The 16,002-nt window shown below is 35.8% G+C and overlaps 1 protein-coding gene across 3 annotated transcripts in view; it reads left to right on the forward strand.

The window, feature by feature from the left end:
* Positions 1 to 1,194: 1,194 nt before the first annotated feature.
* Positions 1,195 to 16,002, forward strand: part of HERC2 (HECT and RLD domain containing E3 ubiquitin protein ligase 2) — a 94,948-nt gene continuing 80,140 nt past the window's right edge. For 2 of the 3 annotated variants that reach the window (XM_087938435.1, XM_087938437.1), the window contains exons 1-13: positions 1,195 to 1,310; positions 2,731 to 2,868; positions 6,445 to 6,664; positions 7,375 to 7,475; positions 7,619 to 7,775; positions 8,593 to 8,703; positions 8,878 to 9,049; positions 9,779 to 9,952; positions 10,421 to 10,609; positions 12,134 to 12,285; positions 13,561 to 13,718; positions 14,608 to 14,721; positions 15,471 to 15,722. In XM_087938435.1, coding sequence (XP_087794561.1) covers positions 1,238 to 1,310; positions 2,731 to 2,868; positions 6,445 to 6,664; positions 7,375 to 7,475; positions 7,619 to 7,775; positions 8,593 to 8,703; positions 8,878 to 9,049; positions 9,779 to 9,952; positions 10,421 to 10,609; positions 12,134 to 12,285; positions 13,561 to 13,718; positions 14,608 to 14,721; positions 15,471 to 15,722 — 2,011 coding nt within the window. In that variant the 5' untranslated portion in view covers positions 1,195 to 1,237. The remainder of the gene's footprint in view (positions 1,311 to 2,730; positions 2,869 to 6,444; positions 6,665 to 7,374; positions 7,476 to 7,618; positions 7,776 to 8,592; positions 8,704 to 8,877; positions 9,050 to 9,778; positions 9,953 to 10,420; positions 10,610 to 12,133; positions 12,286 to 13,560; positions 13,719 to 14,607; positions 14,722 to 15,470; positions 15,723 to 16,002) is intronic. The other variant, XM_087938436.1, reaches the window with a different exon arrangement.

Below are 16,002 nucleotides of genomic sequence, written 5' to 3' on the forward strand. Positions count from 1 at the left end.
GGAGTATTAAAGCCTAAAAAGCCCAGTTTATCTACTAAATGCTAAGGAATGGTCATGCCAAACTAAAGTCAACAACCAGCATTCGTGCGTGAGTAGTTCTTTCCTCTAAGTGCATCAAGCTCAGATGCAGAACAGAGAAATAGCATCCTATATGGAGTGATTCACTTGATAAGCAAACTAAAGTGAGTCAAATGCTAGAGAGAGGCTAGATATAATAAAATCCTTTATCAGCTTTTCAAAACATTTCATAATGATGGACATCAGTGCAACTGGATGGTAATGTACTTTATTTATTTAGCACTGGCTAAATAACTGCAGTCTTAAACCATGAAGGAATGAAAGATTGAAAATATATGTAAGAACACAAGACAACTTATCTGTGCACTTCCTAAGAACTTGCCCAGGCCTTCCGTTTGCTAAATAGAAACTTTCCACAATGTCCTCCAGGCAGAGGTAATGTCAAAACTAAGCATTTGCTCATCAGAATGAGGCACGTTTTCATCGCAGGGGTACTATTTGATGCTTTGAATCTTCCAAAAAATGTATTCAGCTGGTTTAAACACTGTCACCATTATAACGTGATGGAACCACCTTATAGTCTTTTGTGATTTTCTGACAAGCAAAGTGGGGAGGCCAGATTAATTAACAATCATGTTACTAACTTAACAACTGCAGCATTTCACTTAACAAATTGTGGCAAGAAAGTTTGTAAAATGGGGCAAAATTCACTTAACTGTGTAGCTTAGCAAGGAAAATTTTGGGCTCACTTGTTGTAAATCACAAACTACCTATAATAGATTTTTTTAAAAAATTAAGCAATTCATAGAGGTACTTCTGATTTTGTTCATTACATTGCTAGTGTGACCTCAAGTTGTATAAGGCTGTGAGTGAAAAATTCTAATGTTGAATATACCAAAGATTCAAAATTCCCCCCCCCCTTTGGCATATAACGTATTAAAGTGCTTTTGAAGGTTTCTTTTTTATATATGAGCTGTTTTTAAGCTTGTACTTAGGAGTATACTTTGAGAAACACATAGTATGCACTTTGAATCGAATTAATTATTTAGTATGGGCCTGAGATTATTTTTGTAATAGTTACGTTTTAAGTTTTATTTTAAGAATTGAATATTAAACATGTTCTTTTTGTAATAACTATAAAAAGCATACAATCAGAATTCTTTTTTCTCTCTTAAAGCTTGCATTTACCAGAGATGGACTCTGTGGTCTGTGGAATGAAATGGTCAAAGATGGAGAAATTGTATATACTGGAATAGAAGTTACCCAAAGTGGTGAAGCATCTCCACGAAAAGGTAAATATTCTTATGTTAAACATTTGCAAGTCAAAGCTTAAGGGCCACATATGGTCCTTGAATCTCTTTTTGTGGCCCTGGAATGTTCCTCTTATTGGAATAATAACAAAACATCAGTTTATCTTCATTTTAAAGTGAGAGATACACAATTTTTGAAGTAAGCCCTAAAATAAACATAGTCCTGTAACAAATCTTCTCTTATCAAAGCCAGGATTAAAAAAAACAACAATCTGCACTTACGTGACAGATCTGCCTACTTTGCACAGTGATTCTGCTCATGTGGGCCCTTGGCTCCCCCCCAAATGTAAAGTGTAGGTGTATCACCATTCCCAAGAGGTTGCTCATGCATCTGCGTGTATGATATGGATAATGTTTTTGTTTATTAATAAAGCTATTTCCTAGTTTATATTACTGCTTTTGAAATAAGCATAAGGGATTTATCAGAATATAATAATGTGAACCTTGCTTGAAAATATGAGATAGGAAAGAATATTAAGGAATAGTGTTTAGACAGTAGTTAATATAAAGCACTATTTTAAAAAAAAAACCGAGAGCCCTGGTTCAACCAATCTGACTCAGCGTTTGTCTAAATGAATTATGAATTCCACATTTTTTATTCAGTGCCGAACAAAACAAGACCTGAATAGAGCACAAAGCTTTTTTGTACATAACTGAATGACAAATTTTCTTCATTTCAGCCACATAATAAAGGGTGGTGAAAAGGAGTTATGTTGAAACTATTTTAAACAATTTTAAATCAGAGAGTCCTTACTATTCTCTATTCACCGTACATAAAAAATAGTCACAATCTAATTTTGCAAAACACAGTTGTCACAGTTTTTCCGTACTGTTCTCTCTCTAAAATATCAGATTGGGCAGCCACAAAAATAATTAAAAGAAATTCGGCTTTCCATAATTATATGTAGACTTTAGCGTTGTAATACATCTCCAAAATGTTAACCATTTCAGTTATGATGTAGTTTCTTGTAGCTCAATTTAGAGATGAGAAAACAAACCATTGACACTAGGCAACTATTGACTAAAATGTGAAGAGAAATAAACACTGTGTAAAATATAAAAATTAACTAAATGGGGGGAAATTAGATTTAATAGTGTTTTAATGGTAGTTTGTGTGTGAAGTAAACATTGATTTTCAGAACATGGTTGACAATGCAATACAGATTTTTAGGTAGAAGAGTAATGGAGTTGTCAAGTGAAAGAGGAGATGAGGCACCTATGGCAGTTAAGTTTCTTCTTCTGCCTCTCCTGACTTCCCCACGCAAGGCTAATATTAGAGTGAATATGAGGACACAGAATAAGCTTTTGAATACGTTGACTGACACATTCTTAGATGCAAAAGTGATTGCTTAAAAAAAGAAAGTTTTTTATAGTTGTATTTGTGGTTTCTAAAACCCCATAGATGAAAGCACTGAAGGCCAGACTGGATCAAAGAAAGAAGATCAGAATGACAAAGAGAGGAAAGATGAGGATGATACACCACCACCTACCTATAAAGCTAAATCAATTGTGGAAAGTTGGATTTGGGGAAAACAGCCAGGTAATATCTTTAAAAAATGGAACTTAAATAAGACAATTTCCCCTCTCCTTTTATTGAAGATGTTCTGTTAATTTAAGCAGTCAATTTAATATGTATTTTGTTTTAAATAATACAGCAAATACTACAATCATTTAAATTGTTAAATACTTTCCAAGAAATGAATTTTGGCACATTAGCAGAATGAACCTAGAATCTTTGCTGACATAGGAAATGTGGTCTCTGATTTTAAAGCAATATTTCTTCTCTCTCTATTTTGTAGTATCCACTGGCTTTCAATATTTTTTGTGGCCATTGTGTAGAAAGACCTTACTAACAAAATTAGTTACTCATTTGGGAGCTGAGCATTTTATTTCCGTGATACATCTGTACATGCAGAAAAGTTTCTCTTGTTTCTTTTGTTTCTGCTATTGTTACATACTAAACTAGGAATTCACTCAAATGACCAAACTAGTTCACAAAAACATTGTGAACTATAACCTTGTAGCCATGAAAGTATCAAATGCTAAAATAATAGCTTGATAGCCACTTGTTTAAGAAATGTGTTAATACAGGTAGTCTTCAGATTATAATGGCAATTCAGACAAACCTTCCACCGCTAAGCAATGCAGTTATAAAGCATGATGTATTGTGATAGCATTGCTTAGTGACAGAAATCATAGCAGTCCTATCCTAACACCCAGACCATGCAGATTATTAAGTGGGAAAAGGTGGGAGTCCCAGGTGAGCTGGCCAGTAAATGCATGGCTGCTGTGGGGTGTTGCTGAAGACAGACGCTTAAAAATGCAGATGGGTATGTGGAAGCCACCAAACTGGGTAATTGGGGTGCTGTGGGTAGGCACTCTAAAATGGAGGCCAGTGAAAAAGTGACAGGAATGACTTCCAAGTTCCTGCTAGCTTTCCCATTGACATTACTTGTGGAAAACCAAAAGGGAATATCAGAAATCACAGTTGCATGATTGCATCTTGCTATGACATCATAATCACAAGTAGGTGTCTGGTTTGCAAACACATGATTGTGAAAGATATAATTTTACTGACTGTCGTAAGTCCCGCTTGTTCATCACAATCATAACTTGGAATAGGTGGTGAATATAGGTGGTCATAATTTATAGGTGGTCATAATTCAAGAAATACCTATATTTATTATAGCTTAACAAGATAGTTAAGCTTTTTTTAAATGATAGCTTATTCTGTGGATCTAAATTAATCAGCCCTGGAATAGATTAATTAAATGAAATGAAAATTAGGGTAGTCCCATATCTTTACCTATTTGTATTCTGATATTACTCTTGGTTAAAACAATATAAAAGTTGGCTATGTGTCTTTTGGCCCAGGTCACCTCACAGGATTGTCATGTAAAAATGGACTTGGATTGAAGATGTGTTTAGTAGAAGAGAGTTCAGGAAGGGAAGGTGTGATATATGTGCATAAACATGCATATGTGTATCCCTGGAGTTGTTGAAAAGAACTAACTGCTGCTAGTCTGAATATAGTATTTTGCAACATTTTCTCTTCATAGTGACCTCTGTAAATTTATAAAATATTACCTACACAGTGGAGAATCAATACAAATAAAAAATAGTCTGTTCTTAGTAAGTTTAAGCAACATAGGTCTTCCTGCACATGCCTGAGGGACAATACTATTACAGAAAACTTGCAAATGGCTACATGCTGCATGCACTATAATACGTTTATTTACTACTCAAAAGCCTGCCATGGTTATTGCCATAATCCAGCTTTCTAGATTCTGTTATGTGGTTAAATTTTGCTGGCTGTTTTGAAACATTCCCTTTAATAGCGTTACATCAGTGTTTATGTTCACTAAATCAAATTCAACAAAAAGCTTATATACTTCCACTTTAGTATATGTAGACCTCAACTTAAAATCATTTGTTTAGTAATTGTTTAAAATTATGAAGGGGCTGAATGAATGGTGGTTAGGACCAGTCCTCAGAAATCTGTCCACGCTCCTGTGGTCATCTGCTTGGCAACCATTTTGCAGTTATAATTGATTGTAGCACTCCATAATGATATAATTATGATTTGTGATTTTTCCCTGCCAGCTTTCCCAGAAAGTCAGTGGGGAAGCTAGCAGGAACAGTTACAAGTTGCTGGCGTAAGTCTCCCCTACTCATGCATACTCCTCCAGCCTCCCTGTGCTTGCATTATGTCAGTCATTTGCACACTTTTTCAGCCTTCCTCTCCCTCGTAGTTTTATGCACCCTTGCTCACTCTTTCTGAATCTTACACACCCTCATCCTCCCTAAGCATCTGTGCACTTCTTTTGCGCACTCTCCCATCCGATAGCAGTCATTTACCTGCCTGCCAGTCTGCTTGCAAGTTGCCTACAACTTGCAACTTCCTGCCAACCTCCCCATTTTATTTGGTTATGGAAAGCTGACAAGAAGTTATTTCATCTAATGATTATGATTCAATTAACGATGGCAACTCGGACTGCAGCACTAGCTTAATCATGTACTTTCTGATAGCATTACTTATTGATAGAAATTAAAGTCCAATTACTGTTGTAATTTGAAGATTACTTGTTGCTATTTATATATTTATATATTTATATACCTTGTCTCTTCATTAAGTTAAGTTGCTAATAGGTGTCCTGTATCAAGTGTAATTGGATTGCAACAAATGCAGTGGAATGGAATCCTAGTGAATCTGAAGCTTCTCTTTGTAGGAGGAGAGATGTGCTAGTTTGTGGTTGTCCAAAAAACTGAGGGAGTTTGTATCCTTTCAGGTTGACAAATGTTATTAAACAAGCATAAGCTTTCATGAGTTATAGCTCACATTTAAACTGGGGTGAGGTAGGTAAGGACCTTTAAAAATCTTGAGCAATTGTGATTTGATCTGCAAAAGGTTTAGAAAAATTTGGTTCATTTGATTTAGGTCTGTAAAAAAGATGTAACCCAGGGCTAAACCACTTTCCAAAAAGAAGTTTTATGTTTTGTATTTTGTGTGTTTATGTTTGATTGAGAATTAAGAAAACCTTGATAGAAAGAAATATAATTGAATAAAAGTAAAGGGAGAAATAACGAGAAATTTGGAAAAGATATATATGTGCTTAAATGGAAATGTGATAATTTGGAACTATGCTGTACAAAATAATGTTTCATTTGCTTTGTTAAAACCTATAAGTAGCTTTTAGAAAGGAGGTTTTATGTTCCTATGTCTTATGTTTTGTTTGTCTTTAAAAAATTAATAAAATTTGTTTTTTAAAAAAAGAAAATTTGGTTCATTGTTGGATTTTGAAAATAAATCTAAGCTAACTGAGGATTTTTTTATAGTTGACTACTAAGATTACATAGTAATTTTCAGGATCTGAAATGAACCAATAATTAATACCAAAATAGGAGAATGTCTTCTTTCTGAAATAGAAATTAAATAAATTCAATAATAACTCTTAACAAGAAACCCTTCCCAAAAAACTCATTTAACACTCATCCCCATTACATTTTTGTTATATCTTAACTATGAACGTAGTTCAGTAATTCAAAACTACTGCATATTCAATTCTGAATAGTTTTATACATTTTGCTAAGTGCATTGCTGTTATGTTTGTTATAGATGTCAACGAACTGAAAGACTGCCTTTATGTATTAGTAAAAGAGCAGCAGGTTCTAGCCAAGAAGACCGCTACCACCACCCTCTCTGCTCTCAGGCTGAAGCAGAGGCTTGCTATATTGGAACGCTACTTTATCGCGTTAAACAGGAGCATTCTTCTTGAGAATGTCAAGGTGAAGTGGAAAAGCAGCAATATCCCATTGCTCATGGTGGATAAGAAAAGGTAAAACCTCGATGAAAGAAATCCAGTCTGTTCCCCTCCACATACCCCAGTTCTATCCTAAAATAATATCATTAGGATTTTGTTTCTGTACATAAGGGGTTACAGGTAGTCCTCGACTTATGACCACAATGGAACCCAAAATTTCTATTGTTAAGCGAAACATTTGTGAAGTGAGTTTTGCCTCATTTTATGACCTTTTTTGCCACAGTTGTTAAGTGAATCACTGCAGTTGTTATGTTAGTAACATGGTTGTTAAGTGAATCTGGCTTCCCCATTGATTTTTCTTCTCAGAAAGTGATTAAATGTGATCACATGACCTTAGGATACTGCAACCATCATAAATATGAGTCAGTTGCCAAATGTCTGAATATTGATGATGTGACCAAGGGGATGCTGCCATGGTCATAAGTCTGAAAAATGGTCATAAGTCACTTTTTTCAGTACTGTTGTAACTTCGAATGGTCACTAAACGAACTGTTGTAAATTGAGGACTACCCGTAACATTTTTGTTTTGCATGGAAGATGAATTCTTACAAAGCTTAGGTCAGAATGTTGTTTCCTGACGGTGTCCCAGAACCACCTATTTATTATTTATACCCTTTGAGAAGGTTGGGGTTTGATTCCTGGTTTTAAGATTTTTGGGGGGATGGGGGAGGGGAAGTTTGCATAGGATTTAAGCAAGAGATCATTCCTCCATTTCTCTCTTGTAGTCCGAGATCTGTAAGCAAAGGTGTTGAAGGTCTTGCCCGAGTAGGATCCAGAGCAGCTCTTTCATTTGCCTTTGCATTCCTACGGCGAGCTTGGAGATCAGGTATAAGTTACAGGTTGAGTACTACATAACTGCCCTAAATTTGCAGATAGTTTTGGTGAAAAAAAACCCAAACTCTTCAGTTGCCCCCTGTTTTCACATGATGTGAAAATATCTACCACAGCTAAAACACATTGCATTCGTAGGTGAGGATGCAGATCTTTGCAGTGAATTATTACAAGAATCTCTAGATGCGCTGCGAGCTCTATCAGAAGCATCCCTATTTGACGAAGGAACAGTATCCTCTGTATGGTTGGAAGTTGTGGAGAGAGCAACTAAATTTCTAAGGTCTGTTGTAACTGGGTAAGTTTTCAAAATACTGTTTTGAGCTCGGTCCATGTTTTAATACAAATCGTGTTCCCGAAACATGATTTTGAGCAGGACCATTGTTTTTCTTCCGTCTTCCTTTCTTTTTGTTGGAATAAGTTGAAAAAGGCAACTTACTGTTTTTTCATAAGGGTTGAAGAATCTAATAAAATCATATTCCTAGCTAGTGTGGCGTTTGATAAATATTGGAATATTAATCTAGAACATTTAAAGCAGCCTCACCATTTGTAGAGGGGAAAGAGTCATATTGATAAATTAAAAATAAATATGGGCTGCAAAGGAACATGTTCCTCAAGCAGCTGTGTGATGGTTAATGAAATTGTGGCAGTGCCTAGAGCTGGCTGTGAGGCATTGGAGATGCTTGGCAATGTATTTTTCAGACTGGTGAATTTGTTCACTTTTTAAAGGCTGTTGTGCATCCCTTATTTAACTTCCTACTCTAAACAACCTGTAATTAAATACTTGGATATCATTTTACTGCTTTAAAAATAGCAACATAAGGAATGTGAACTCTGTCTTACATTTCTTTTTGTTTTGATTCTTTTTGTTTTGATATGTCATTAACATATCTATACATTTTTTTTTGTAAATTCACATTAAATGAGGGTCAGCATAATAGCAGTATTGTATGGTTGTTTATAAAGGAATTGGAACAGTAGATCTAATAGTATGACGAAATGGTATTTAGATACTTTAGGGAAAATATTGGATAATAGCATAGTAGGGTATTCAATTCTGTACTGTGTATATGTGGGTGTGTTTGTAAGTAAGAATATCTGTGCTTTTAAATTAGTGACATCCATGGAGCTCCAGGTTTAAAAGGCTCAGGAAGCATTCCACTGCAAGACCAGCACTTAGCACTTGCTATATTACTGGAGTTGGCTGTTCAGAGAGGCACACTGAGGTAAACCCTTTAAGAGATCTTTCATTGCAGAATCCAGCATCATTTGAACATACTAGTTTCTGGGAACATTTTTAGGGGGGAGAGGAGGGAAGTCCTTGAAAAAAAGCAAGAGAAATAGAAGTGACAAGATTTATTCACTCCATGCCTTCAATTTAGTCTCAGTTCTTTTTTCAGCCAAATGTTGTCTGCGGTGATACTATTGCTTCAACTCTGGGATAGTGGAACAAGAGAAACAGATAATGAACGTTCAGCACAGGGAACCAGTGCCCCACTCCTTCCTTTGTTGCAGAGATTTCAGAATATAATTTGTAACAAAGAGATTAACAATACAGAAGAAGAAATTCAGGTTTGTACTTCAGTGTTTCTATTTAGACTATAAGCATGCTTTTCTACATTTGTGGAACAGTATTTATTTATTTATAAAAAGTATAGAACCAGCTTCTTGCTAGTGACCTCATAAATATAAAAATACAATAATACATTTTGAAAAATATATATACTGTAACCAAGGTCCCCCCAAAAACTACCACATAGTCAAAATCCCATACATACCAGATTCAATTAACAACCTAGTTCTATGGGGAAAGTCAAGTTTTCTGGATGACTAACATCTGGATCATAACGGGGATCTGTTCCATGGGCACATACCATGACTGAGAAGTACAATGGAGTTATTTTGCTGATAATAATCATACTTCAAATTGATAGTTGTGGGACCTTTTTTAAATTGCATTTTATGTATATCTGTAAATTCCCTGAATTATTTTTAATTAGTGAATGCAGTAGCAATGAAATGCAGGGAGATGAAAGTTGAAATAATTCTGTAGTTGTAATATGAAACCTGCTATTATTGTGTACATCACTGTTCTGATTATTAGTTTTGTGTACTAAATTCATGATCTGACCTATAAATAAGCTGTCAATTGGATATTTTTGAGTAAAGTGTTGTATAAATCTTGTTAATTATGTGTAGATCTGTCATAAAAAATGATAAAAATGTTTAGCTCTTTAATATGCGGCTTTAAACAGGTATTGCCTAAGATAATGGATTTAAATGTTGTGGTGTTTATTTTAGATGTTGGCTTATCCACTAAGTCCAAATGAAAACTTCCTAAGATACCTAATACTGCCACAGGACAATGAGCTAGCAATTGATTTAAGGCAAACAGCAGTTGTAGTTATGGCTCACCTGGATCGCCTAGCCACTCCCTGCATGCCCCCACAGTGTAGCTCTCCGACATCTCATAAGGTAATGTACAGCAGATTGGATAATTTAAACTGGGGATATGCTAAAGCTTATGTAAGAGACGTTATCTGTAATGGATTTTTAAACTTTGCCCTGCTGCCTCTGTGCCATGCCCATAATTTGCCTTTTATGTACATCTCAGTTTCAAGAGCAGTTAATCATGCAGTCTTGTGGATTCTGAATTCCTTGTTTGATGTGGGTTAGGATGCTTTGACTTTTCGTAGATTTTGTAATTTGCTAGATTATAGAAGAACTGTCTGATCTTTTAGATCCTTCTCATAAAGATTAAATCAAATTAACGAACTCCAGATATTGTCACTAATATTTTTTTTTTTTTTTGAAGTCTGTTTAGTTGCAAGTCTCAACTGAAGTAGTAACATGATTGAGATTCGGATCATTTATGCAAGATATTAATTATTCTAATTTAAGAATCATTGTTGATATTTTCTCAAATGATGAATTTCCTTCTAGGCTTCTTTGCAGGAGTTTATAGCATGGGGATTAATAGGATGGAAATACTACTCTAATGTCAGTGGTCCAATTCAGTGTGAAGGACTTGCTAGTCTTGGAGTTATACAGATTGCTTGTGCAGAGAAGCGTTTTCTGATCTTGTCCAAAAATGGCCGTGTTTATACACAAGCCTACAATAACGACACATTGGTAGGTGGTTTTTATTCACTTTCTAGCTTCCTTTTACAACAAAAGATAACATTCTTACTGTACAAATTTGGAGCTTGCCCTTGAGAAACTGCTCATTTTTCTCAGCTTTAAAATATACTAGACATCCTGTAACCCAGGGCTGTCAAACTCTCCCAGCCTGTGGGCTGGAGGCGTCACACATTGGCCACGCCCACCCCCATTTTAACGAGGGGGAAAAAAAAAACTCCTCATACATCATGTGACGCCACCATGACAATGTGAGTTTGATACCCCTGCTGTAACCCATTGGACCATACTTTTAGAGAGATTTCTTTTCTAAAGGGAGAAACAGAATGATCACTGGGGGGAGGGCACATAAAAAAAATGTGGAAGTGGGTAGAACTTCCAACTTCCGACTGCCTTTTCCATTGATTTTGCTTATGGAATGCTGGTAGGGGGTGTTGGAAATCACTCTCTTCTCCTCTTCTCCATGTATGACCCATGGAACTGCCTGTCACTTTGCTGGGGGGTTGGGGAAACAAAGGCAATTGTGGAGTATGAGGAAAACAGAACTTTCCCTCCCCGTCCTGTCATGTCCTCAAGGGCCCTCTCCCTTCAGGGAGGAAGAGAACTCATGTGTTGATTTCCGGTGCTCCCCAGCCAGCCTTAACCTTGCCAGCAAGCGTCTATATATTGCTTCCTTGTCCTTTCCTCACTGCCTACAGTGGTTAAGAGATTTCAAATTTCGGCTTCAATTTCAATTTGGCCAATCACCGTTTATCTGTCAGAACTTGCCCCCAGCCAGTTGGGTGCAGTGGGAGGCAGAAAGAAGGTGTGAATAAAACCCTCCCACCTTCCCTTGCACAATGCAACCTGTGGTTTCTGGGAAGTATCGTCGGAAGGCACAGTGATGCTGAAGCAGCCACCACTTCCTAAATTTTGTTCTCATGTGTGAGATGGGTCCTGGCATTTTGTAAGATAGCCATTTTGTAAGTTTGAGTTCAGTAACTGTTTCCACTTCCCTCTGGCCTCTGCACCCAATTGGCTGGCTTTAATTTCACCCCCTTGAAGATTAGAAACAAACATACATGAGAGTTTTAGTAGTCCATTACATAAATAGCTGTACTGGGATCTTTTCAGTGTTTCAGTTCATGTGTTAATGGACTATGTCTTCTACAATAGTTCAAGCAAACTCAAGTGAATTTAAAGCAATCCTTTAAAAAAAAAAGCTTCCATGATGTTTCAGTTCTGCTTTAGAATATTGAAAAGATTAGACCCTGAAATGGGGGATGATCTCACCCAGTGGTTTTGTTAAAAAGAAAATGGAAATAGAAAAAAGTCCTTGTTTTAATGCCTTTGTAACATGTGATTACTTTTCCATGTTGAATATAATTACTTAAATATACTTAGTTTGAGTGAAAAGCATTGTTATTCAATTAGTTATTGAAAAGTTTTGAGAATATTCTATAATTTCTTTCTGTAAGGGTTCTTACTTTTTCTGCTGTTCTGCAATGCAGAGTTTCATTTGTGTGTGTTTATTTCTAGGCACCACAACTTGTACAGAGTCTTGCTTCTAGAAATATTGTTAAAATTGCAGCACACTCAGATGGACATCACTATCTGGCTTTAGCTGCAACTGGAGAAGTTTTCTCTTGGGGTTGTGGAGACGGTGGACGACTGGGCCATGGAGATACTGTGTATGTATTTTAGATAGCTTGTGTGTAAGAGGCTTGAATGTAAAATGCTTTCTTCCCACTTGCATTTATTGAGACTGGAAGCAGTAAAAAAATACTGGAAACAAGGATTATCAGTTTAAGAAATAAACTGAAATTATCTGTTACAAACTGACATGATGTATAGATGATATTAGACATAATTGTGGGTGCTTTTAATAGAAACCTGGCAAAGCTTGCTGCACTTGCTTTTTAGAGTGTGGCTTTTGATAGATAAACATACACACATAAACATACATTCTTGATAAAGGAAGGAAGGAAAGAAGGAGGGAGGGAAGGGGGCCGGGAAGAAAGGAATGAAGGAAATTATTTATGGCGGAAATTAAATTTCCACATTGTTTTCATTGGTTTCAGTTGGAATTGATAAACCTGGCATGTGAGAAGCTAGCAGAATCCATGATTTTTGTCTGGATCTGGATCTATTTGAGGCCAATCTTTCTTTTTAAAGGGATTCAGGGTTGCCTTCTCCAGGTTAATATAATTTGTTCCGATTTCAATAGTGTATACAATGTTAGCAATGATTGATAGGAAGCTTTCTGCTTCTGTTTTTATTTTTATTTTTAGCATACTAAATTAGCAGCTGCATTTCTGCTTTGTAATTCTGATGGACATTGATCTGTATTAGGGTCAGATGAGGCAAAAGCTTAGAAAGCAGTAATTCAAACTGTGTGGTTATATATGTGAGTGTAAGAACAGATGATTCTTCAAAGTTTCCAGCATAAAAAATAAAATATTAGAGCATGTGTTAGAAATATTCCTAACATTAAAAATATTGATTTATGCAGAACATTAACATATTTTAGGGTACTCAACTGCAATCATTCTGATTATAACTAAGACAACAACATTTGCATCTACCCATCTTGCTATAAATTTCTGCAACCAGTCAGTTGAATACTATGGCAAATCTGTCTTACGTAGCAGTGAAAACTTTGTTTGATAAATATAGCACCATAGTTTTGGAAGGGCCCATTTAGACAATCGGGCAACTCCTTGCTCAATGCAAGAATGCAAACCAGCATGTATTTTACAAGTGTCTGTGTGGCTATTGTCCAATGCTAGGAAGCCAATATTTTCTTTGAATAGCTTGTTTTTCTAAGAATAGACTGCATTAGTATATGATGTCTATTTTGATTTGTTTATAGTAATTGCTGTATGCATGGAATCTGTTGCCATTTTATAATATGTGTTCTTTTAATTCTCGTATTTGTGCTTTCCTGTTCTACTCCCTTCTTCTAGGCCTTTAGAAGAACCAAAAATGATTTCTGCTCTCTCTGGGAAGCAGGCTGGAAAACATGTTGTACATATTGCATGTGGAGGCACCTACAGTGCTGCAATAACAGCTGATGGAGAATTGTACACATGGGGCCGAGGAAACTATGGTAGACTAGGTCATGGTATGTTTCTGATATTTTCTTTAAAGTAGGAGGTGGTAGCCTTTTGGGTTTCATTCGGTTTCCATAATGGTATGTGGGAATGACCTTAGATGACAAGAGGAAAAGCCACAGACTGAGAATTCAGAAGGTATCTCAGAAACTGAAAGGACATGATAAGAGCTTCAACTGGCTATGGATTCTCAATAGATTTTCTGGAAAGTAAAAGTAAAGGAGGGGAGAAACACTTTCAAACTTGAGGTAACTTCACAATAAAGGTTGTGTTAGTACCATGATTTGTTCTTCTTGTCTGGATTATCTCAAAAGGCCAAAAAATTCCCTCCTTTTTTGCTTCTTCTGACCTTCTGTCTGGTGGAGCTACAGATAGTGTGGCCAATAGCACTGTAACAGGTGAATGAATCTCACCCCCCCCCCCCATTTTTTAGATGGGTGGATTTAACAAGTGGAATAGATACATGCTTAGACAATAGCAATTTATTCCTACCCCTTCCCCCTTAACATCACTAAAAGTAAATAGTTTTTCTGTCAAATACAAGTTTGGTTGTATGGGGCTATTAAAATGGCCTCTGGAATCTCTAGAGCGTCTTCAACAAGAGCACGCAAGACAGTTGATGCTGGAGGCTGCACTTAATGTGTTTGGGAACAAGGATAGCTGTAACTGTCCCCATAAAGCAAAACAAATCTGTTTATCGTGAAGTGGGTTTTTTTAATGGATTAGAAGTATTTTAGAGCTCTCACCATTGTCTTCTGTGTTTCATTGCTGAAAAGGGAAATCCCTCCACTGATTCAAGTCATTATAATTAGAGATGGCCTGGTGAGCCCAATTTTTTACTCCTACTATGAATCTTGAGGTTACAAGAGTTAAGTTTCTCACGTTTTTTTTATTTGGAAGGCTCCAGTGAAGACCAAACAATTCCAGTTTTGGTTACTGGCCTGAAAGGATTGAAAGTGATTGATGTATCCTGTGGGAGTAGTGATGCCCAGACTCTTGCTGTAACAGAAAATGGTGAGTAGCACAATCTGAAACATTATTGACATCGTGAGACTGGGAAACAATTTTTTTGTCTTTTATACTTTTGACTGGTTTTATGTGTTGGATTAAATTCTTATTAAAATACTTATAGATTTCTTTTGGTCAGGATGCTTTGCGTATTGTAAGAACTTAAATAGTAAAAAAATGTTCAAAGAATAACAAGTATTAATATAATAGCAACTCCCTAAGAATAAAACCTTGATTTAGCTACAGTATTAAAAATTAGCAAAAGATTATTTCAATAGAAATGTATTTTCTTTTCTTAGAAGTATAGCAATTGATTGATGTAGCTTTCAAAAATGGAAGGGGGAAATTACGTAAATATTTGAATGCTGCATGGAAAAGAGTGTTTCTCTCATTTCTACCAAGCTGAAGGTTTTTGGTAGCGGGACATAAAATGATATAAAGTAACATCAGGAAGCATTGTAGAGGCATATTCAATTTGTACTTTAAAAAACCAGAATATTGATTATTTATTGATTTTTCAGTTCCTTAGACTACTTCTAGGTGAAGTACTATTTTTTCAGCTAGTAAAAAAAAAAAAAAGTAGAAATGTTGCTTGAAAATTTCTCTTTTTTTACAGAAACAGTTGTGAATATTAACATTTCATAGTTATTTACATCTACTTCCATGTTGCTTTATTTGCAATGTTCCATTGCCTGAAAATGCAAATATTGCTTATTCTCTTACTATGCTACCCTTACTGAGATCTGTTTTTCCAGGTCAAGTATGGTCTTGGGGTGATGGAGATTATGGGAAATTGGGAAGAGGTGGCAGTGATGGCTGCAAAACTCCCAAACTGATAGAAAAACTTCAAGACTTGGATGTTGTTAAAGTACACTGTGGGAGTCAGTTTTCACTTGCTCTAACAAAAGATGGACAGGTGTACTCATGGGGAAAGGGAGACAATCAAAGACTTGGGCATGGAACGGAAGAACATGTTCGTTATCCCAAATTGCTGGAAGGCTTACAAGGTGAGTGAAGAGGAAATTGCTTGATATGTTAATCTAGAAATTGATAATTCCCAGAAATTGTTAACTTAATGCCTATCCTAGGAGACAGTTATCCAAGCAACATTTTTCAGTGTATGGAAAAATGCTTAATGATCAAGATAAATCTTCTCTGATATAAAGATTATTTTGTTTTTTAATTTGATAATATATCTATTAATATATCAATATATATATTGTAATAAACTTGCTAGGATTCTTGTGCAACCTGTTGATTCCAAAGAACAAAAATACTCTTGAACAT

This window comes from Pseudonaja textilis, chromosome 8, assembly GCF_049901715.1.
Source record: "Pseudonaja textilis isolate UNSWEBS1 chromosome 8, rPseTex1.2, whole genome shotgun sequence".
Classification (NCBI taxonomy): Eukaryota; Metazoa; Chordata; class Lepidosauria; order Squamata; family Elapidae; genus Pseudonaja; species Pseudonaja textilis.